This window comes from Lissotriton vulgaris, chromosome 12 (genome assembly GCF_964263255.1).
Source record: "Lissotriton vulgaris chromosome 12, aLisVul1.2, whole genome shotgun sequence".
NCBI classification, from domain to species: domain Eukaryota; kingdom Metazoa; phylum Chordata; class Amphibia; order Caudata; family Salamandridae; genus Lissotriton; species Lissotriton vulgaris.
In genome coordinates, this window is record NC_141700.1 from 91,078,881 (window position 1) to 91,103,640 (window position 24,760).

At 44.1% G+C, this 24,760-nt stretch overlaps 1 protein-coding gene and 1 long non-coding RNA gene across 2 annotated transcripts in view; one reads left to right on the forward strand and one right to left on the reverse strand.

Annotated features, from left to right (window-relative positions):
- The window catches only part of RAB11B (RAB11B, member RAS oncogene family), a 44,719-nt gene extending 33,601 nt beyond the window's left edge, over positions 1-11,118 (reverse strand). The window contains exon 1 of the mRNA XM_086947314.1: positions 10,862-11,118. Within this exon, the coding sequence (XP_086803440.1) occupies positions 10,862-10,901 (40 nt within the window). The 5' untranslated portion in view covers positions 10,902-11,118. The remainder of the gene's footprint in view (positions 1-10,861) is intronic.
- Positions 11,119-20,418: 9,300 nt separating this feature from the next.
- On the forward strand, positions 20,419-22,340 carry LOC147673466 (uncharacterized). Its single transcript, XR_015302507.1, has 2 exons — positions 20,419-20,472; positions 22,074-22,340. It is a non-coding gene; the product is annotated as an uncharacterized LOC147673466 (long non-coding RNA).
- Positions 22,341-24,760: the final 2,420 nt, after the last annotated feature.

The window sequence follows — 24,760 nt, forward strand, 5'->3', positions numbered from 1 at the left end:
AATAAAACACATATCGGTTTCTATCAAAAACCGACAAGACAACCAGGGAAAGAAGCCTCCTAAGCCTTTAAACCAAGGGTTTGGGAAGTGTCCAGTGAACGGCACGTGGCACCAAACTATTAGTATTCATAGTGTATCATAACTCATAACTCATAGTAGCATACAAACTCTGTCTGCACTACACCCTGCCAGCAACACCACTGAGGACGCATACATGAATCCAGAGACCTTAGACCACATACCCCCGATTGACCCCAAACAATTGTCGGAACTCCTTCAACGGATCAAATCAGGGTCACCCAATGATATTTGCCCCCCTTCCATCTTTAGAGAATTAGGCCTATCTCTCCCACATGCATTCCTGCCTATTCTCAATGAATCCCTCAGACAAGGCAGAGTCCCCACAGATTTTAAAAAAGCCCTCCTTATACCTTTGGTAAAAAAACAAGGGAAGGATCCTTCGGATCTTACAAATTATCGACCCATCTCCCTGCTGCCCTACCTCTCAAAGGTGCTGGAGGCTCATGTCTCTAAGAGCGTCTCTAATTTCATCGAGACCACCAACTACTTGGAGCCTAATCAAGCGGGGTTCCGCCCAGGTCACTCAACAGAGGCGGTGATCCTGGCGCTTCAAGACAACCTTAGAGCCAATGCGGATGCCGATACACACCAAGCCCTGGTGCTGCTTGACCTCTCGGCTGCGTTCGACACGGTTGACTATGACATCTTGCTCAACCGTGTCGAACAGGCTGGCCTGAGAGGACCAGCGTTGAGCTGGATCACTTCCTTTATCGAGGGCCGGACTCAGGCAATTCAGCTAGGCAGCTTTATAGGCACTAGGCATACATCCACCTGTGGAGTCCCGCAGGGGTCGTCATTGTCCCCCTTATTATTTAATCTTTATCTCCGCCCTCTTCTTCATTCCCTTAAGAAATTTAAAGTCACGGTGTTCAATTATGCGGACGATTTACAGCTATTATTCCAACTGAACATTCCCGATGCTGTGTCCGAATTTCAGAACACCATGAGACACATCCAATGCTGGATGAACGAAAACCATCTAAAACTTAACCCGGGAAAAACGGAACTACTTTTGCCCGGAAATAGTTTTTCCAGCTGGAGTGTCAACTATTGGCCAGCAGACCTGGGCACCCCCCCTGTAAGGTCCACTGCTGTAAAGAGCCTAGGTATCACGCTCCATACGGACCTGTCCTTAAAGACCCAGGTGGGTGCTGTGGTCTCCGCAAGCTTTTTCCAAATGAGAAAAATAAAAAAAATTGCCCACTTACTCACCCAGTCTGCCTTAATCCAGGTTACTATTGCCTTGGTCATGTCCCGTCTGGACTATTCCAACAGCGTCTACCTGGGACTTCCAGTGGGCCTGTCGAAGAGACTTCAACTAGTCCAGAATCAAGCGGCTAGACTCATTTTACAACAGCCAAAATGGTCTTCTATTAAACCTGGACTAGAAAAGCTACATTGGCTTCCGATTTCCCAGCGCATAGCCTTTAAGGCTGGCTGTATCACCTTCAGGGCCACACAAGATAAAGGCCCTGCCTTTATTCGCAGTTTGGTCTCTAAATATACCCCCACTAGAAGCCTGCGCTCTGCTCAAAAATCCCTATTGGAGGTGCCTCGCTTTAAAAGGAAGCGTCAGGGTGGCTGCTGCTTTCGCCATCTAGCAGCCTCACTTTGGAACTCCATCCCCTTACCGATTAGGCAAAGTAAGGATTTACTCACCTTTCGTAAGGGACTAAAAACCTGGTTGTTCTCTCAAGCCTACCATTAGCCATTGTTAGCTTAGTGTTATGTTGGACGGATTCTTCACACTTCCTATAGCGCCATGAAGCCCACGGGCGTACGAGCGCTTTATAAATTGATTTTAACATAACATAACATAACAAAAGGAGTCTAAAAAAGCATTCCATAAAACCAGATAAGACTATACACTCATTCATATTATACCACATAATGCGATACCATAGACGTGCTCAATTCAACTGCATAATCTACACATCACTACACTAAAATTATCGATGTGTTATAGGGAAGCCTGTATTACCAGGATAACCGTGTGCTATACAATAACCACCTATTATTATCAGACATCATGAACATACAAAACACAACAAAGACGATCTAGGATTATAGATTCCACCGAAATGGGTTTTTCCATCACGATTAGCTGCACCTGTCACAGGTCACATAATGCAAGACTGAAAAATTGTCCAGATTTCATCAAAATAACAGTTTCTAGTTTTTTGTTTTAAGTGTATGTGCCGATATGCGATCCATGGCAAAAAGTTAACAGACTGCCTTTTCAACTGCTGGGAGCTAGATACATAAATTAGAGAGGTGCAGAGATCCCTAACCTGATGGACTGCGGGAATGGCCTTTATCAGATGAAGAAAACAACCCTCTATATTAAAATGTAATGCAAACAGGGTGGGAATTAGTTCCTTCCTAGTCTTTCACTATTCAAGCAAGTTCAAATTTACATTAGGCCTGGACAAAATGTCTGCTACTCGCGTGTAATCGTGTGCACATTTTTTAAGTGTTACTTGTGTAACTTGTTATACAGATTTTCCGAAATTGCATCATTAAAAACCATATGGTGTAATTATGTTGTTTTAATGGGAAAACATTAGCACAGGAATAATGCACAAGACGAGAATGCGGGTGGCTGTTCGCAACACTTGTCTTTTTTTTTTAGTATGTCATGCATCCTAAATGGACATGAAGATATATTTTAGGCTAAAACCCCCATTTTGAATTTTGCATACGTTTACGGAATTTTGCTAACATACTTGTGCATAAGTAAATTGCACACATTTCCTACAGCTCTATCCACAAACCATGTCCCCAAAAGCAGTGGTCTTTATAAAATAAAACTTTTTTAAAAAGTTGGAATAAGCACCGAACATTTTGGGTTTGTTTTTATGGGGTAAGATCTTGAATCTTAAAGTGGCCAATAGTAAGACAGGTGTTACATAATAAATATACAGTTTTCAACTAGGATATGCAGCGCTCTCTTTTAACTGAAAAAGTTCTTACAGAGACCTTTTGTTGACACAGAAAGCAAACCAAAGGCACATTTTAAAGCATAACTGGGAAGCACAGAATAAAAGAAGCATAAAGTTTATTTTAAGAACAGTATACAAAAAGGCTTTGTTTTGCTGTGCGCAAAATGGAGCATATTAAATACAAACTACTTGACTTTCAGACATTTGACAGTGTTTCTGGAATGTATTAATGTGCTTCGATGTCAAACAAACGCTTTAAATGCTCATTAGTGAGAGAAAGCAGAAAGGTCTGTTTGTACCTACAGACTTCCCGACAGAGCTTTTGAAGCAAAGCGGCACTGGGGAAGTGAAAAGGCACACACTTGGCCAAAATAAACTGCAATAAATCGCTTTTCAGGAAGCAGACCTACCCCTCGACCTCAATCCTATCCTTTGCAATATGCCAGCAAGACAGACAGCCCCCGCGTATGACAGGCCCCGCTTATCACAGGCAATAGAGCTGTCCCTCTCTTGCCAGACAGACAAAGCAATTCCTCACTTGTGCCAGACAGCAGAACAATCTCAGGATCAGGAGACTCATCCCTCGCTCAAGGCAGACAGCAGTGCTACCCTTCACTTATAACAACCAGTTAAGATACTCCTCTCTTGCCAGAAAACAAACCTATTCTTCACTTGTGTCAGACAGCAGAACTATCTCAGGCCCAGCAGACTGATCCTTTGCTTACGGCAGCAGAGCTACCCTTCACTTACAACAGCCAGTTGAGCTCTTCCTATCTTGCCAGACAACAAAGCCATCCCTCACTTGTACCAGACAACAGAACTATCTCAGGCTCAGCAGACTCATCCCTCGCTCAAGGCAGACAGCAGAGCTATCATCCCCTTACCGACATGGACGGATCACATGTTGGTGAAGGCAGCTATTCTCGTGGCAGATCCTCTTTTTGTGTCACAGTTTAAAACCTCTTTTTCCCGCCAGTGGAGTAAATTAAAACTAGAAGACTTTTACTCTCTTCTAGAAAAGACACCTTTACTTCCCTTTTCGGATGTTGACTCTGGGTATGACACATTCTGCAACTGGATTGGCAAGGCCTTGGACTCTCTTATTCCCCTGGTACGTTCCAAGTGCCGGACTAAGCCCCATAGCCCGTGGTATGATCAGACCTTGGCGTCTCTTAAGAGAGAATGTAGGCAAGCAGAAAGGCGATGGGGGAAAGCCTATGACCCCACGCTTAAAATCTGCTACCTCACTCTATCCAAGGCATATCATAGAGCGGTCTGTCGAACACGTGCGGCATACTATGCGCAGGAGTTTCGGAACAGCCCTAACCCCTCTAAACTAATCTTCAAGGTCCTAAAGGACCTTATGACTAAGAGGGCTTCTGCTTCTGATATTTGCACTGACCTCCATTGCGAGAAACTGGCCTCTTTTTTTGTCCAAAAGGTGCAAGCAATCTATCACACCTTTCCAACTGTTATGCTCCGCTCGGATTCAGGTGTCTGTCCAAAGGGCATTGATATGCCCTTGGATATATTGGCCCCCCTTTCTGAAGAGGGCTTTGATCTACTGAGCCTAAAAATTAAATCTGGCTCTCCTGTAGACCCCCTCATACCGGCCCAGTTTAGAAATATGCAGGCATTATGCCGCTCACCCTTGTTGGCCCTTATCAACTTGTCACTGGCCTCAGGGAATGTGCCCACCAAGTGGAAACAAGCAGTAGTCACACCCATCCTAAAAAAGCCTACCCTAGATCCTATAAAACCCGAGAATTATCGACCCATCTCACTGCTTCCGTGGGCTGCTAAAGTCACCGAAGCCCACGTGAATAGGATCCTGGCCGACCATCTTGCCAAAGTTAACATCTTGGATCCCACGCAAAAAATGGATTTCGAGCAGGTCACAGCACGGAGACTGCCTTGTTATACATGGTCGAACATCTGCGCTCCGTGCTGGACACCGGACGTACAGCGGCACTTTTGTTGTTAGACCTGAGTGCCGCCTTCGATACGGTGTCCCACGAGATCCTGTTGCGGCGGTTAGAGGAAGCTGGGGTCAGGGGTGTGGCCTTGGGGTGGTTCCGCTCCTTCCTTTCCAATAGATCTTTTCAGGTTGCAATACCACCCGCCAAATCCACCTCTCACCCGCTCACTTTGGGGGTTCCACAGGGATCATCTTTGAGCCCCACTTTATTTAATCTATATGTGAGTCAGCTGGCTGCGGTAGTCAAACGCTGGGGCCTGACAATGGTGTCCTATGCGGATGACACGCAGCTGGCGGTCACACTAAGTGGGGACTCAGCTGTGGACGCCCTCAACTTCTGTGAGGGGCTACGTGCGGTGGCCAATTGGATGAACCAAAACTGCCTCCAATTGAACACAAAGAAGACAGAGGTGATGGTGGTTGGGAAGCAACCTGGATGGTGGAACGACAACTGGTGGCCCCCCGAGCTAGGAATGATCCCTTCTCCTGCTATGGAGATAAAAAATCTCGGGGTCTGGCTGGACCCCACTCTTAGTTTTATCTGCCAGACTAAGAAGGTGGCGGCTTCCTGTTTTGGAATAATTAGGGGTATCAGGCCGGTGCTCAAATTTTTCGATGCCCCCACTAGACAGCTTGTGGTTCAGGCATCTGTACTATCCAGGATAGATTATGCCAGTGCCCTGCTAGCAGGCACGAATAAGGCAGAACTTATGCGGCTGCAACGGGTGCAGAACGCCGCCGCAAGAGCGGTATTAGGGCTGCCTAGACGTTCTTCAGCGTCTAAAGCATTGCATACGCTCCATTGGTTGCCTGTTGCACGGCGGATTGAGTTTAAGGTGCTCTGCCTGGCTTTTAAAATTTTGAAAGGCACGGCCCCACCTATTCTAACGAACCTACTTACCCCATATGTTCCCTCTCGATCATTGAGATCGATGGGTCAGAATTTGTCAGTTGTTCCTCGCTTTTCACTGAGCAGGAGTGGAGGCCGCTCCTTCCGAGTAATTGCCGCCAAACTATGGAACGGCCTTCCCAGTGAAATCCGAGCTCTGGAAAATTTATTACAGTTCAGACGTGCCATCAAAACTTTCCTTTTTAATAAAAATCCCTGATTCTGTTGCATTTTGTGATGTTGTGTTTACCTTTCTTGGCGCCAGGACGCCCCTTTGCTGGGGCAGCTGTGCGCGGTACAAAAACCATTAACATAACATAACCGCACCCAGTCGAGAAGCACCCTGCTTGACAGACAGCAAAACTATTCCTCACTTGTGGCAGACAGCAGAGATAAACCCTGGTCGGCAGACTGACCCCTCAGCTCAGACAGAAAGCAGAGCGATCCCTCACTGACCACAAGCAGCTGCTTTTCTCTGCTGATTTTTCCCTGACATGTTGCATACCGGTCAGTTCTCTGGGTTTTGCTCTATACTATTGATTTCGGGGAGCCCTGGAAGAGAAAGCCTGGGGCACCAGGGCTCTTGACAACCGAGAACAGGGATCCCTGGGGAAACGGATTCCAAGAAACAACGCTGGTAACAAAAGAAAGCAAGGGGGTAGATACCGGTGGGTACTGAGAAGGAAGTTCATACGGATTCCAAGAAACATCTCTGGTGAACAAAAGAAAGCAAGGGGGTAGAGACCTGTGGGTACCGAGAAGGAAGTTCACACTCAAAGTTGGAGAGAAATAAAGACGAGAAACATGGCTATCAGAGGGCAGGCCGGTGCTATTACAAAGAAATCAGGAAATCACGACTCAGAGTGGGGTGGCTGGGACAGTGTTCTTCTGTAACCCTAGAGGTGCACTGTGAGACCCGTCCTCTTCCAACGGGTCCAGCCTGTGCTTTGAAATCCGTGTTTCTATTTCCGCGTTCTAGAAAGCTTTAAAAGAGCACCGCATGGCCGCTTTACACAATGGAAAGATAACGCACTTCCGCCCCATCGTTAAAAGACACACATCCCGACAGGAAATGTTTACTCCCTGTTGGATTATCTCACAAATCCCATGAGTCAGGCCCTGATATCAGGGCTGCACATGTGCTGCAAGGGTGAGTCACTGATGAACCCCAGAGCTTCTGGTTACTCCATATAGCTCACAAAATACATTCGAACTACCCCCTGTGGAAGTAGGAAAAGACCACCTCCTCTTAAGTTCCGTGGTACAAATGATTTATACACATAAAACCGAATTCCTCTACTGCTCCTATTGCAAAGGAAGCTAAAACAGAGTCCAAAGGGCGCCTGGACGTCTTCACAGACACCTTGCAATAAACACGCCCAGCTCTCCTTGAACCGAATGTCCTGCCGCCTGACTCAGCAGGCCTGGGTGCCTTCAAATCAGTGCCTGCCTGCAAGAGCACATAATGGCCGCATCCATTTGTGACATCGGGCTTCGCTCTGGTTACCCACTTCAGACTCTGTATATGACTTTCGCCTCAAGTAGAGTCAACTCATTGGATGCCTTGCTTATTTGGTTGCATGTCAGTGGTGGTCCGCCATCCTAAAATTTGGATGATAACTGAATAGAAATATTTTCATTGGTTGCTGGTGAGGTTGGAAGAAGTCAGGAAGCTGTGGCCAAAATGCAGACACCACAGTTTAAAATCCTTGAACGCATGGATTTAGTCCATTAACAAATTGTCTCCCAATATGATAAAAGGAACCTGATCAATAGCGCCGTATTTAATTCATTAATAATATTTTTCTTAAGTGCTGCTGTGCTGGTGACCTTAGAAGAAACAGGTAACAGGAGCAGAGTAAAGCCGAACATTTTTGAAACTGAGACCATATAGATACTTGCAGAACATTTAAAAAAGAGCAGTAGTAGACGCGATAATTCATACAGGGGCAAATGAAATGCATTGAAGCTAAATATTTGGTTCATTTATTAGTGAAGTGGGACTCCCAATATGATTGTGCGAAATGTTGGTTTAATCTGTGGCCTTGTGACCTAAATGCAACTGCCAGTGGCTGTGGTCCACTCCCACAAATCCACTATCCCAGCGTGTACCAGTTTGAGAAGAACTGATTGATTCTAACAAACTTTTGTATAAGACTCTAACAAAACATTTTACATATTGTATCTCGACCTCAAAAACCTAAATCAGTAGCACTCTCAAAGAACATGCATCAATAATTTTGATGGCCTATGGTGCCAACGAATACCAAAGAGTTCTCTAAATTATGAAGCAAAAGGAAGACAAATTAGGAGTTGAGGAAAGTTAAATTCCATAGTGCATTACGCAATTAAAGCCTAATTCTGTAGTATTATAAAAGGACATGATAGAAAATAAGTAGGATTAAACACAATCTGAAGATCACATTCAAATTGTTCTTCACAAAACATGGGTAATACCAGTTTACTAATATTGTCTTTTCTACATCCACGAAGATGAAAACAGTTTTGGGATACATTTTTAAAGTTTTGAGCTTGGCAGACAACAAGGAATAAGGGAAGCCCTTCTTTTATTTCATGGAGCCCCGAAAGGTTACAGAACTGAGCTTCAATTTAGGATTTACACTAACTTCACAGTGTAGGACCACTGGAGGCACCTTTCGCTTAGAATGCACCCCCGCAGATCAGCATGGTTAATGACATATTTGGTATATCTCACTGGAAGACATGATAATATACAAGACATTAAACTTGAATTTAAGACACTAAATATGGTTGACTTGTACAAACTCAGAGTCCCATCTTGAAACACCTGCAGATTCAAGAGCAACATCCGTGAGGTAAACATGATTATATGCCATCAAATTAAAATCTACCATTATGCTTAAAACGCATCCAATTCGAGTAGGTTTGCCAATCCTGACAATGTAACTACATATAAAAAATATAATCTTATAGAACATTATCTTTCAAACTTTTCCTTACGTTAACCGCATTTTGCAATACCAACTTAAACTTTACAATATGGCATAAACCACTACCTCGATGTTCATTCAACATATTAGTTGCTTAACATTTACAAATTACTTAGCAACACAAGGTGCCCCAATATTCAAAATCTTCCAGACTCTGCTGTGATCCTGGCTCAAATACATGTCAGAATTGTTATTTTTTTCCATTAACATTCAAAAACCTGGGGGTCTTGCAATTCACCTGTTTCAGTGATGGGCACACTTTTCAGATGATCTAACCAGTCTAAAAAATGAGGAGATTTTCCCAGAGTCGTTGAACGATTGGAGGACTCTCAGATATAACTTACCCTGTTCTGAAGATCCAATTTTCGACACAAGAATGTACACTATGAGATCCATGTAAGACCAAAAGTACAAACACATCTCAACCCGGTGCAATCATTATTAATGTATGTGTATATCTCTTCATAATATTCATGACAACTTTAAATATTCTTAAAACTGTTTTTATCCAAAAGAAAAAAGACGTTTGGGTCACAATACAGCTTCAGGTCCACTCTGATCTATGGAAGAGTCTGTAAAAAACTAGGTTTTCAAGCCTTTAGGCCAATCCTCTAAACAAATGTAACCAAGACCACAAGGCCATCATACTGCCATCCTCCTAACTGAACTAATGCTATGCTGCCAAGGCCGACAGTTTATGTTGTTGTTACACAGTTTCTTAGAATAAAAATGTAAATGCAAAAACCGAACAATTACAACATGATATCAAGTCTCCCATACTTTGACAAAATCACAAAAATTATATTATGCCACCAAGTAAAGCTGTAAAAGGTTTTCAACCTCAAACAAGCTAGCTCTTGCACCATGGAACTGAATTCGCATTCCTAGATGTTAATGAGAAGCTTCTCTGGATAAAACATTATGGTAAGTTGATGGTACCTACAGGAGCGTCTGCAACCTTGGATAGCAACAATCAATACAGACTACTTAACCAAAGGGGCAATAAAATAAGTATCGTAGAACTAAGATGATTGTAGCTACACTTTCATAAAATGCCTACTCATGCGAACTTATAGTCCAACGCACCCATATTACCTCGGTGTGCAGCATGATTAAACGTGTGCCTCTTTTATACACACACACACTTGTTTACTGTAGCCTTTCATGAAGCATAAAAAAAGAAGGTCATCGAGTCAATGGAACTGTCAGTCACCGGCAGCCTCTCCATCTCTGGTGATGATGGCATTCTGGTGTGCCTATAACTTAAAGAAGCCCGGGGTAAGTCCTTAAACCAGAGTATTTCACCACTAACACGCCAATTATCTCATCACACGCCTTGGTATGTGTCAAGCTTCCTTGGCGTAGCATGACCTGGTTGCTAGGGTCCTCTGGGGACAAAAATACAATCTCACGCACTAGAGTAGTTAGTGTCTTACTTCCACTATGTAAAGATGCCCAATAGACGCTACTGCAGACCCGGTGAAGCCTCAAAGTTGACCCCAGGAAGGCTCCCTGCAGAAGCTGAGACACTCCTGCAAAATCAAGGCTGCAAGTTTCCTGACCCCAGAATGCCCCTCTGCACAGACCACGAGGGCACCTATGTGAAGCAATGAAAATGCAATTTCACCACCTACGCCCTACCACTACAACACCAATGGCACCTTTCCCGACCTCATAATGGAGTCCAGGGTTCGCCATATCTTAGATCGCCCTAGGCCCCACCCGCAGTCCCTTCCCCATCTGCATTCCCTAAAATGCCCACTTTAAACACCGCATAACGAGCATATGCAACATGCCACGGTGGAATACCCCTGTATTCCATATAATGATTCAATCATTAGTCTACAATAGCAGTGTCAGGGCGACTGCACATCTCCCATCCCCACACCGCTCCGCCTCCTTCCCGGTACTGGTCGTAGAGGCGCTGCGGACCCGCTACTCCGGCCCCTCCCAGCCCTCTCAACCGCCTCCCTCCTCCCAGGGTCCCTTGTCCGCGTACCTTTGAACAGGTAGTCGTACTCGTCGTCCCGGGTGCCCATGTCCGTGTCGGTCTCCGGACAATGCAGCCTCTGTTGGATCCTGACCCTGCAGGGTGGAAGCGACCAATCACAAACGGCGAGCAGGAAGTGGACACGGGATGCCAGGCACGCAGCCAGTCGAATGTTACGGCGTGCTGACTGGCAGAGCAGCGGACCAATGGAATTCAGGGCATTAGGAACCGAGTAACGGCCACTGTACGGTAACGCTATTATTGTCAGTTCAACCCGGAAATACATGTGGTGGAACGGTGTACGGTCGGTGCAGCCGGAAGTACAACGGGAATACCTTGCTGGGTCGGTTGTTGTAATTAGAACCGGAGTTGGTTATAAATGCAGGAAGGGTACAATAAACCCGCGGAGTACCCGCCAGCGTATCTGTAAATATAACGGATGAAAACACGCTTGTGCTGGAGTTTATTTATTTCATTTATTGCAGTTTATTACCTCTAGTTGTACTTTGTACGCTTTTGTAACCTGCACACATATCACCTTTTCCTCCTGTAATCTATCGTTTGCTACCTCTTGTATTTTGTTTGCTCACTATTGTCACTTTTGATTCATGTAACTTAACGTTTGCGTTTGCTTTTGTAATGTGTTCACTTGTAATTTTTCTCCTCATGTATCATTACTGTTCCTATTGTGAAGCGCTCTGACACCTTCGGGTAAAGTCTGCTATATAAAATAAATAAGGTTCAAGGCTAGGTTCCTGTAAACAGCACGGCGTAACAAGCGTGGGCATGGGGTTGGAACTATTCTGTAAAAATAAAACATATGCTACTTAAGCCAAAGGAATGCCTCGCAAACTTCTGTCTTAAGGAAGGTTTGGTCCCTGGTTTTTGATGGGGATCCAATTGAAATCAATGGAGATGTAAACATGTTTGGAGAAGCAGTTCAAGTGCATTAAAAAACAAGCCCTGGCAAAGCCAATAGGTCTCGCTTATGCTTTGGCAATGTGTTTTAGGCATGTTGTACACCAGTGTGGCTGCTGTTCAGCATGGCTAAAAGTTAGTGGCGTAGGTCAGATTTACATAGGTCAGATTTACATAGATTGGAGTGGCAAAAAGTTTCATAGAGTGGAGAAGAGTGTAGTAGAGTAGAGTGTCGTAGCGGGGAATAGGGTGAATAGTGAATAGGGTGACCAACCGACCGTAAATTTCACGGACAGTCCATCATTTCGGCCGTCTGTCCGTTGTCCGTGAAGGATTCTTTAACGGACGTCATTTGTCCATAATTTTAACCGGGAGCCGGCACAGCTTCCACCCACCTCCCTTCTTGACTCCGATGATGCTGAGGTCGGGTGTAACAGAATCCGATGCAGTACCAAAGCTCAGATACCCAGCAGCATTGGAGAGGCACAGCGGGATGGCAACCCTCACACCTTCAGCCCTTGATGAGCTGTTAAGAGGTGCTTGAAGGTGACTGAGATGGAGGGGCTGCAGCTTCAGGAGCAGGGGCATCTATTCAGACGCAAACAGCCCTGAATGCATGTCTCTGCAATTTAGAGGGGCTTCACACATTCCCTTTCTGCCCAGGGCCCCAAACATCCTAGAACCGGCCCTGATTACACCAAGGCAGCACAGAGCTTAATTACTGTCACTAAATTGTAAACAAACCTCGGTTCTTCAAACATGCAGTCTCTAATGTAATAAAATAAAGAAATGGCACAATCGCACCCACACTGATTAACAAAGTATGGAGGACAATCAGTTAAATCAGTTCTCTTTGAGTATTTCCTTTACGTACTGTACATCACAGTGAGGGATGGCAAAACTAACATTTTGGAAAGAGCCTGTCTTCTCGTTGTCTTGTCCAGGAGGGGGTGAGGAGCCCTACCCCACCCTGGAAGAGACCAAGATGATACTAGAATACTGCATGCCCCCCCCCTGTGCCCATCCAGGTGGATCCTGTTTCCCCTCCTGTGATGGCTCCTGCCCCCCGTGATGGCCCCTGTCCCTCCATGTGGTGGCTCCTGTCCCCCCGCCTGTGATAGCTCGTGTCTCCCTTGTGATGGATCCTGTCTCTGCCCTGGGTAGCTCCTGCCCCAGTCCTGGAATGGCTCCTGCAGCGAGGGTGAAGTTCTTGATGGGCCTCTTCTCAAAAAGGCTCAGCTCAAAATTAATATGAAAAGGTGGGAGTATGAGTAAGTGAAGGGATGGGTGGATGGCTGGATGAATTAGTGAAAGGGTGAATGGATGAATGAAAGATTGGATAGATGGATAATGAGAGAGGATGGCTGGATTGATGAGTGAGTGGAAGGATGGAAGAGAGAAAAGGTAAATAGCTGGATGTATGGCTGGAAACGCAGCTGGATGGGTAAAAGGGTGGATGAATGAGTGAAAAAATGGATGAGTAAAAAGGTGGATGATGATGAGTGAGTGAGTGGGTGGATGGATGAGTGAAATGATGAATGTATTGATGAATTGATAAGTGCAAGGGTGAATGGATGGACGGATGAGTGAAAGGGTGGATGTAAGGATGGATGAGTGAGTGAAAGGGAGGGTAGATGAACAAAAGGATGAATAGATCAGTGAAGGAGTGAAAGGATAAATTGATGAGAGAAAGAATGGATGAGTGATAGGGTCAATGGATGGATTCATGAGTGGATGAGTAGATGGATGGGTGGGTGGATGGATGGAAGGACCGATTGGTAAGTGAAAGGGTTGGTGGAGAGAGAAAGGGAGGATGGATGGATGACTGATAGGGTGGATGGGTGGAAGGGTGAGTGACTGGGTGGATGGATGAGTAAGTGAAAGGATGGCTGGATGGGTGAAAGGGTAAATGGCTGGATGGATGAGTGAATGGATGGATGGGTAGCAGAGTGGATGGATGAGTGTACAGATGGATAGGGCGAAGTGGTGGATGGATGTATAATGGATGGATGAGTGAAAGGATAGATGAAGGGATGGATGAGTGAAATGATAGATGGAAGGATACATGATGGATAGGTTTTCAAATGGTTGAATATGTTTGGATATGGCTGGACTTACTTATATACTATTGTGCAACCTATGATATGTCTGTAAAACGTATCCAATTGTCCTGAAGTTTTGTCCTGAATTTTGACCTCCTGTCCTGAATTTGTGTCCTGAACTTTGACCCTTTGTCCTGAATTTTTACACTCACTGTCCTGAATTTGCACCAATGCCAGTTGGTCACCCTAAGAGTGAAGTAGAGTCTGAGTGGCAGAAAGTGGAGTGTAGAGGTTAATATTGGATTGGAGTGGAGTAGAGAGTTGTGGAGTACCGTGTCATTGAATGGAGTGGCATAGGGTGGAGTAGAGTGGAGTGCAGCAGAGTCATAGAGTGGGCAGGTTTAGAGTTGATGGGCATAAAGTGGATACATTGTCGTAGAGTAGCGTGGCGTAGCGTAGAGTGGAGTAAAGTGTCAGTGGAGTAGAGTGGCATAGAGTGAAGTAATGGGGCATGGAGTGTCGTAGCGTGGAATGTCGTCAATTGGCATAGAGTGCAGTGGAGTGTCGTAAAGTGGAGTAGGATGTCGAAGAGAGCAGTGGATTACAGTGGAGGTAGGGTGACCACATTTTGAGAAGCAACAACCGGGCTAGGCCAGACATAAAAGAAGGACTAAAGCCTTTAGTCTAAGTCTAATTTCTATGCCTGCCCAAACCTGTTTTTTTGCGTGGCCAGAGGTAAAACAAATTATATGCTACTTAAAGGGACTCAATTGCCCACTGGTGCATAATTGTTCAAATAATGTTTTAAAAAGAAATGTTTTTAAAATGTGTTTAAAACATGTTAGAAATATGATGGTGTACACCAAGCAGTATAAACGACTGGTTGTAAGAACATGATAACATGAGTGCACAAAGAAACGTAATTACGAATTGCAACCATAAAATAACCCAGGTTGCCATCATCACATATATGATCATGCATTGTATACGTGAATTGATCGTGAAATTTATGTTAAAATAAGCTTTAACAGATATGTGGAACAATTCTATGCAGTTTGTAATGATATATATATATATATATATATATACACACACTCACAGACACACAAGGCTACATTTACCAGGCAACATTTACATAACATTATCTATGACAGAACCTCCACAATGAGCCCCGACAGCTGTCCCACACACCATGTCTCCTGTCTCCCCTCTGCTGGGTGTATTCAGTTGCACTCCTATGCTTCCTGACAGAAACAGATAAATTACTTATTGTGAAAGGAATCTATATCTTTCAATTCTTCTTTGCAGACTGATCTGATGTTTGTCCCAAAAACCGAGACATGTATACTTAAAATTAAGAAAAGTGTCAGGGTACCGGAACAGTCCTCTAAAAACCGTGACTGTCTGGGGAAATCTGGGACGTCTGGTCACTCTATTTGGAGGGCCATAAAGTGTAGGAGAGTGTTGTAGAGTGGAGGTGTGCGGTGTGGACTATGCATGGGGTGGTAGTGCACTGCCATTACAGACTACACATTTTCAATTAAAATGACAATTTCATTTGCACATGCAGTTTTACTGATAAAACTATACAGAGCACAATGATAATGTGTGGAAATGGCATCGCCTAGTGTACTGATTTGTTTTTATCATATTAAAATATTTGTTTTCACCATACTTCCGAATTACATTTTTTTTAAATTTCAGTTGTGCTTTCGAAATTCTGATATATTCTGAAATATTTGCACAGTTCATTTTTTTTTTGTTGTGTGTCAGAAAAAAATCTTTCCCAGTACCCAGTAGGATTATCACATAAATCCTCTCACTTTGAAGTCAGAGAAAGAAAAGTAGACACCTAGCTCCCTCGGAAGACAGAGCCTGACATTTGACCTCTGTCTTTGAACGCAAAGCAAATGTGACAAGAACTACATTTAATGACCTGTTTACAGAAGCAAGGACTCATGGAAGAATACCAGGCGCAATGGTGAACAAGGTTTGCTCCACGTGCATGACAAACACATGCTGGACAACCTAAAACAAAGCCAGCAAGTAGAAAGCCAGAAAATGTGAGTTATAAACTGCAAATAAAATGGTAAGCATTGGGGAGAATGCAGTCCCAGTGAAGCTTTTATGATGTCCACAAGATGTTTTTTCACTGAATTGTGGGAACTGTGATGTGTGCAAATGGCCTTTGGGCGAGGGAGTGTTAGGGTGGGGGTCAAAGGCCTGGATAAAAACAAAATATTCTGTTGAATTTTTTTTGGGGTCTTTCAACCTTCAGGTAACTGCATATAAAGTAACACAGAGCTTAACTTAAAAAAATCAGTGGGAAATGAACTATCGTACATGATGAAATCTCTATTAGTTAGCACTGCAGTGGGCCATGGAATTGGATCCTGGTTGGTGCAGTGGAAAATAGGGACTTGTGCATGTACAGTCCCACGAGATCCCAGTCTGTGACAGAAAGTGCAGTGAATATGTAAGTAGTTATTTTAACCTTGCATTACACACAGAAGATAGGTTGCTATAAAATGTGCAAAATGGTTTAAGATAAAAAGAGGCCTCCAAAATATAGATTTTAGTAATACCTTGACTATGCACCATGCAATTTTTTGTATAACTGTCCTTTAAAAGCACACGCACTACCACTCTGCTGTCAACTCCCTTGCAATACCACTCAAAAAGAATGAATCTGTGTTATCAGGAAGTTCAAGTGATTCCATCAATTAAAGCCAATACTGGCTTCCAAACACTCTTTACATGTGCAGATTAACCAGTTGTGTGCTTTCAAAAACATTTCAGGCAAGCATGAAGGCTTGTTTAGCTTCTCTGCCCCATCTGGGTTTCCCAGCATAGGAGATTCCCTACCTTACTTTTCAGCTAAAGCATTTCAACTGTCAGAATTAACTGTCCTGGGAGGGTTGTCTTTTTACAAAAAAAGTAGGGGAACTGTTTTTCTTAAATTAAAAAAGTATGGGCACGTCGTGCACTTCAGATCACGCCCACTTCAACCACTGGTTGGGAAGCTCTCCGTTCGGGTGATCCCACTGAAGTCAATGGGAGGCATATTGCTTCTTTGGAAGATAAAAACAATACCCCAGGGGGTGTTATGGGAACTTCAGTGGCAGGAGACTGAGAAGTAGGTCAGTGACTTTCAAATATCCAGACGGAATGGAAAAAATGATCATCAAGGCACACTTGCCAGCTTTCGTTTTAAGTGATAGGTTCCTGCTTTTTTGGGAGCACTACCTCCCCATTAATTTTACCTGCTATACCGCTTTTTTAGGTCTCGCGACCTATCGATGCGCGCAAGCGCATCGAGCGGAGCGAGAATTCATGTGGCGAAAACAGCTTCAAACCAAAGGGCTTTCAGCCCCGCGGTTTTCATGCTGTTCACGTGAACCACGTGATTAAACATGCACGCGCATCGGCAACATTTCTCAATCACCCTCCCACAGGCACGCCCCCCCACCAGGCTCTCCCGCCCCCATCAGGTTTCCCTCCTAATCGGCCGCAACATTTCTCAATCACCCTCCCACCGCTCCCACCCCCATCAGGCTTCCCTCCTAATCCGCCGCAACATTTCTAAATCACCCTCCCACAGGCACGCCCCCCCACCAGTCTCCCGCCCCCATCCGGCTTCCCTCCTAATCCGCCTCCCCTCACTCGCATTCCCGCCCCAGGCTCTCCCGCCCCCATCCAGCTTCCCTCTGCCATCTGCCTGCCACACTAGAGCTGCGGACGCCTCAATCTCCTCCCACCTCGCATGGCCGTCCTTTCTGCCCGCCAGCACTTCAGTTCCGCCCTGTCTAAACCATGCCTCCTTTCTTGTCCTTGCCTCCGCATCAGTCAATCCTATGGCTGCACATGACTATTTTTTTTTTTAACCGTAGCTACCAACTTTTTTTATTTTATTTTATATTGTACCTTTACGTAGTGCGAACACTGCCCAATAGTACTGAAGCGCTTCACATGAGCACTAGCTGCCTTACACAAGGACACATTCTTCTTTTGTAGGCACAGGGAAAGTGATGTGCCCAAAATCACAGGATATTGAGCCGACGCCATCATTTAAAAAACACCAAAAATTAGCGGGGCTTTAGGTTTAGCCACTTTACATGTAATTAATTGTGTTTAGTGAGGAAATCCTTTTAAAATGCAAAATAAACAGCGTGATTGTTGCTGCTCTCTCATTGGAAACAAACACTACATTTCCCAGCGTGCATTAGGCTGTTCCTCAGAGCTTGGGTTTTGCAGGCGCCTAAACACATCACAACGCGTGCTCAATTTCAATCACAAAACGTGAAAAAAAATAAAATTCAAACCATAGCTCATTCGAACAGCTTCTTCAAACGATAGGTTTGCGAGCACAAAAAAATAGGTTTCATTCATTGACAGAAGTCCAAAACTAACAACTAAAAATAAATGCGTTTTCAGGATTCTGTACTACAGCTCCTAATGAAAGCCGATTGAAAAACACAGCCTCGTTTTACCTAATTTACTTTTGTGATTTGGTGCCTGGTAAGATGTATTGGAGTTTGGTTAGCTTTCAAAAATCAGCAGGTTAAATACTTGCAAGACCGTTTGAGCTTTTCAGCCTTCTGGGGAACAGAAGGGATAGCGTTGATAAAATGCACCAGCTGTTTGTCGTATTGCCAGGAAATGTGGAAGAATCAAGTATTTGATTAATATTATGGCATTTTGAAAGCACAAATTCATTAAGGAAAGCATGATTACTTTACCTAAATTGAAGTTCTAAAAATATGTAGTTGGCTCCAAGTAAACCACTTAAAGCCGCCGTCGCTTGCATTTTTTTAACCTACTTTGCTAAAATGTATTTGCTTATATAAATGTCAAAGACAAGTAATATAATCTTTAAGAAGATACCTTCCGTGTTTATAGCTCGATTTTTGTCAAAAATGTATTTTTAAGGGAAGTCTGCTTAAAATACATGTATATCTTGTTGCTGAGTTTCTTCATGGTAATCTTTCACCGATGACTGAAATCGTGACTCACGTATGTTAATTACCTGAAACTAATGTGAATCAGAGGAAGGTATCATGAACGTTTTGCGCAATCTTAACAGCTTCCTGTTAGAAGTCGGGTTGTGGTGATTCATTACAACTCGATTGTGAAGTGTTGAGTCATGCCTTTTGGTTAGTGTATTGTTAGGTGTTAGTTATAAGGTCTGTGAAAGTCACGCAGTTTAAACATATCGTTCACCTTTTAAGTATCCAGATTAATTCTCTGCCAGAAAATAGAAACCATTTTTCAATTCAGGCAGCCTGCTGTGGTTTGTCATTTAATCCTCACAGATAATCCTCTTTAACTTTTTATTAGCATGGAGTGATAAAGGCAGCATTTTTGCCTCTTCACTGATATGGAGTGTTTAAACTCGAGGCAGTTTTACCAATGTTACTATGTTGGGCTTTTTGTCATAATTACTTTAAAAATGTGTGATTTTCATATTCAGCAAACTTGAACGGATCAAAATTGTATTGACGACCGCATAATGAGACATTTGGAGCTGGGATTTAAGATTTGGGTATTTGCAGTGAGTTAGCGAATTACATAGCTACAAAAAGATTTTTGAAATTCCACGCGAAGGGAGAAAATGCTGTTCAAAGTCACACCATTTATTTATTTTTTACCAGATCGGGGATAAAGTTCCCTCTTTAAATCACCAGTGGTTATTTTACTGTCAGTCACTTGCTGGTACTGGTAAATCGATGCCAAAACCCTGCCTTCACCACAAGTGCCTTCTGATCTCATTAGTATACCAGCTCTGCTCCAAGCTTTTCTTGCCCCTGAATCTAAAAGCCTGGGGTTAGTGATTGTATTCCTTGTTTGAGAAAGCATGGTAAAACGCTTGATATAGTTTCCAGTTATGCTTTGTGCTGTGGGCAGCAAATTCCATATAAAGCTCATTAAATTTCCATGTATGTTTTGACCCCTTGGAAAGTGACCCGTGGTTTATTTTGAAAGCTATGCTTAAAGCCTGTTGGTTACATCGGAGCTAAGAAAAGTCACAGCACTAGCCTGTTGTGGGATCCAGTTCACAAGCAAGATCTCAAGAAGCAGTTGTCTTCACTCCTGAAAAATGTACATCTAGTGAGGCAAGATTTCAGGTTGGCACAATTTGTTAATGCCTCCAAACAAAGATTTAACAAGCGATGGTCTTTGGTGGTTATGGCTGATGCTTGCTCCAGACCTAACTCTGATTTAGCAATCGCTGGATAAAAAATGGAAACTACATATAGCCAGACTGTACAAGCAGAACAAGCTACAGAACACTACAATACACAAATGTTTTTTTTGGGGGGGGGAGCTACAACTGATGCTGCAGATGATGGATGGTGTCATGTGGCATATGTTGCAAATCCTTAAATATGCAAACAAGCACTGGCGTTGCCAATAGGTCTCGCAGCAGGAAAGTTGGAGCTATTACAATTGCAAATAACAATGCCTTTTATTTTTGTTTTCATTTTAAAAACATAAAGGGCTTTGTCATTTACAAAACCAATAGCTCCAACTTTCCTACTGCGAGACCTATTGGCAACGCCAGTGCTTGTCTATTTTGTCTTGAGTTTTTTCTCTTTTTATTTGTGGAGTGCATGCACAGCCCTTCGCCTTGTGTTGTATGGAGGAATGGCAGTCCATCACGTGAGTTGTGTTTACAGAATGCACTTTGGCAAGATCGAGTTAGCACCACCATTCTCCGAACAACTTTGAGAATAGTGGTGGTCTGCCTAACCCGCCCACGCGCCTTCTTCTCCATTCACCTTCGCTCTGCAGCCCTCGTCCTCACTGCTTCTGCATGGTAAAGGCTTCTCTCGCCTAGGGAGGTTGTTTGCACGTGATGCAGGTTTTTTTTGCTGCTTCACAGTACTACTGTTTATGGGCATTTGCTGTTTACATTAGTTTGTGGCTCCTGATTAGAATATGAGTAAGTCATTAGACGTTCTTGCCTGTTGAAACACGTTGCTTCAAGCATTGACTTTGAGAGCACGTTTCATCCGGTATGTGAGCATTACTGTGCATCACAGATTAAACTATTCTGTAAGCAAAAGAACGTTTGGACAGTAGAGCCAGGGAAGCAGCCCCGGTAGACGAGTAGTTATAAAGCCTGTTTTTTTTTCTTAATGGTCCTGTGATTTGTAGTCCTCCAGTATTTATTATTCGTAAGGCAGCACTAAAGGTACTAGCATGTAAACAAAAAGCAAACGACTGAAATACTTACACCCGGTGTACAACAAATACAGATCTCTGCAGATGGTCGTATGTAAAGTCGATTGATATTTCATTTAAAGGGATACTCAATCTCAAGAGTATCCATGAGTATCGACTTCCTATCTGAGGCAAAATATGTTTGCTGTCTTTCTAAATGCTGCTTTTTAAAGCACGTTTTAGAAAATGCATAAACATCCTGGGGTACCTTTTTGAAATCCTGTTAAATAAGTTAGTATTTCTGTCTGGTAAGTCCTCAACATTCTTAAGCTTAGTAAAATAACGATTTGCTGCATTTCTAATGCAAGGACATGTGGGAACAGCATAAAGAAAAGTTGTACGTGTGTTGGCGTTACGAGGTGGCTCAATGTTGCCAGGGCATCTTATTTCCTGTTCTTGGCTTTCATTTAACAACGTTTGGGGCTTGTAGTTTTGGTTTAGTTAACTTGAGCTATTTGGCAGGTTTGCTAAAAATAAGCCCAGACCGGAAATGTTGTCTCATTGCACAATGATTTACTAACCCTGTCCTTTATCCTTCTGTGTCAAGGTAAAGCAATAGGGTAATAGCACATTATACAGATGTCAGTTGGTCCTATTTCATTGGTGTCACCTTCTGGCACTTTCTGGCCTGTAGGTGAACAGAGGTGTTCCTGTGTAATTGTTGGCTCTGGCAGTGATTCTTGGGTGGGTGTCATGTGAATGTAGTCTCTTGCACTAAACCCACCTACCTCTACCAGTTTTATGGTTAGCATTTGCAGCAGAAATTGCAGTGTTGTCTAGACCTAAAACTTGCCTTATATTGGGGTGGAGAGAGTTGAGTTTGAGTCATTTATCAAGTTTGGCATTTCCTCCTCCACAGCAGTTTTAATCATTTACCTAATCATGTAAGATAGTATTCTCACAGTTGGTGAACAATAATTAATTTTATTCACAAGTATACACTCATTTGCTGATGTCGCGGGGTGTTTTTGTTTGCTTTTTGAAATGTTTAGAATGTGTTGCGAAAAAAATGACTACCTTGTTTTTCTTCTCCTTAGAGTTCGCTGATTGATGGCTGTCTAGTGAACACTGCACCTTTTCGAACAGACAAATGAAGCACGTGTGCTTACAGAGAGAGGACAAGTAGTCTGATGGGTTCTACTTTAATGTAGATGTAATATAAACGGAATTTCCAATAAAACCATACTTTCTGTATGACTGAGGACGAGTCTTTGGCTGAGTGGCAGAAGGTTAAATGCTTCTAAGTCTCACTTGAAAGTCTCAATTTGTTCCCGAATTGTCCGAGTAAAGACACCTGTTATATATGTCCTATTTATCAAAATCTTGTTGCATGTATTCTGGTTACGCTTAACCTTGTGTTCATTTTCGCTCCTGTTGATTTCTGCATGATGAGTTTTTGTTATGAAACTATTATTTGATGTTAAAGTAGGTGGTCAGATGTGTCCACTTATGGAAGTGTCTTGTAACAGTGAAGCCGGATATAAATTGCATCAGGACAGTCGTTCTTCTGCAATTACATGAATGGGAGGTATAAACTTGTATACTAGCACCCTGGACTGATGCATATGGATAATGCTTACAGGTAGCTTTGAGTGATGTGCACTCTTCCCATCTATACTAATATAATAAAGAGAGAGTCCAAACCTTTGAGGCGGGTAATCACAGGAACCACAGCACCAATCACAACACCCAATACAGCGTTGGAAAGGGCAGTTTCAGCAGAAGGACATAGGCTATGCAGACACCCACCATATACATTTAAAAGGTACAAGAACCGTGCCAGCAAAGTAGTCCCTTGTGGGCGTGTCTGCGTTGTGCTGTGGGCGTGTGGTATGTTCCGCCCTTCATGCCATGTCTCATATCGTGTGCTGGGGGGGGGGTGGGAGTGTGCGGGATTACGGAAAAAAAAGCGAGCGTTGTGGCCAATATTTCATTGTTTTTTTTCTTCCCAGGTTTTGTACTTTCCAGCTCCGGGTGTCCACCCTGCTCCTTTTAAATATCCCTGCACCCCATAATCATAACCCATCCACCCTTACTCCTTAAAATAAAGTAGGGAAACTAGAGTTCACACACTACTGAACGCGCACTCTTAAGTGCATCAGCAGTGCACTGTGAATCGGAGCGTTTCACAGGCCTGTCACAGATAAGAAATGCTATCAAAACGAAATCCTACAAAACAATATACTACTGGCCGGCAGCAATTCATACCCTGACGTCAGGATGGGCTGCTAGTAGATTATAATCAGAGGCTTAGCAAGGGCTTTAAAGCATAACGAACTAGTGTGTGTGTTTTATATATATATATATTATACACATACGCATCATAATCATATTACACACATCAGAGGTCTTCAAACCTTTGTAGGTTGAGCCTCCCCCAGCTGAATTTTTAAAATTTTTTTTTTAGATGTTGGGCCCCCCACCACCTGACAGAATTTTCTGGAAACTGGTACACTATATAATCGACTGCCACGTGCATATCATGGGCCATATCCAGCAAATAATGTTCTACACAACAAGAGTGTATAATAAACTGCAGGTTTGTGAGTGAGTGGGTGTGGTGAAATGACAGAGGCTTATTATACAGCCCTAATCACAATTTTCCAAGATAAAATGTGTGAAAATTGTTTTTACTAGGATGCTTTGTTTTACACATGACCTAGATTAATAATAACACCACCAACATAAATGTGACTGGTGTCTGTTTTTTACCACAGTCAATCTGTGGATGGATTTTTTGCTACTGCCATCCTCGGGTTGTGCGCCACATCTGGAAAGGGGCGACCGAATCGGTCCCCCCGAACTTATGGCCGAGTGCCTCGATCCCCCCGGGAAGCCATTTTGGGCGGGAGGCGCGTCTCAGCTGGTATGCCCGAAGCGGCGTAGCTGGGGCGCGCTCGTTCCCGCCCTAGAGTGGGCTGGCCTAGACACCGACGCAGCCAGCCACGCCCTCAGGGGCAGGCAGGGGCGGGTATACGCCCGCCCTGAAGACGGATAAAAAGGGACGCAAGACCAGAAGACATCCTCTTGTTCTTGTGCTCTGAAGCTGCACCTCCTCGCTGCACGTGAGCTCGGGACAGAACGAAGAGCCAATTTTGAGCGTTTTAATCTCTCTCTTTGTCTTTTAGATACTTCGTCGAAAGGATGCCCAAGAAAGGAGCAAAGGGAATGTCGACTGACCAGTTGGTTCGGGCACTCATGAAGGACATGTCCGAAATTAAGAAGCGGTTGGCGGAGCGAGACGGCGAGGAGGGATCGGGGCGTCCACCGGCCGGAGGGAAGCCAAAGAGGCCGAAAAGGGGGCCGGTCGGGGGAGACGTCCCGGTTCCCTGTTCTCCGCTCGAGGCGCCAGCCCCGGTACCGGCCCCGGTACCGGTTGAGGGGAATCCGATTCCCGTGATAGTCACCCCGACGTCTGCCGAAGATATGCCTCCCGAATTGGCGGCACAGTTAGCAGCATGGTTGGGGGACAGTAATGGGGGCGCCATGGCTACCGAAGCGCAAGCACTCATAAAGCAGTTGCGCGAGAAACGTGATGCAGCCAAGGTGCCCGCGCCGGATGCGGCGATAGACAAGCCACGAGGGACGGAAGCAGCGTCCGGTGCAGGTAAGCGGCCATTGCCGATTGCAAGGGATGAGTCAACACCCTCTCGTAGAGAAAGATTGGGGCAACATGTTCCTTTGCCAATAAAGGAAAAGATTTGGGCGGGGGAATACGTGAACA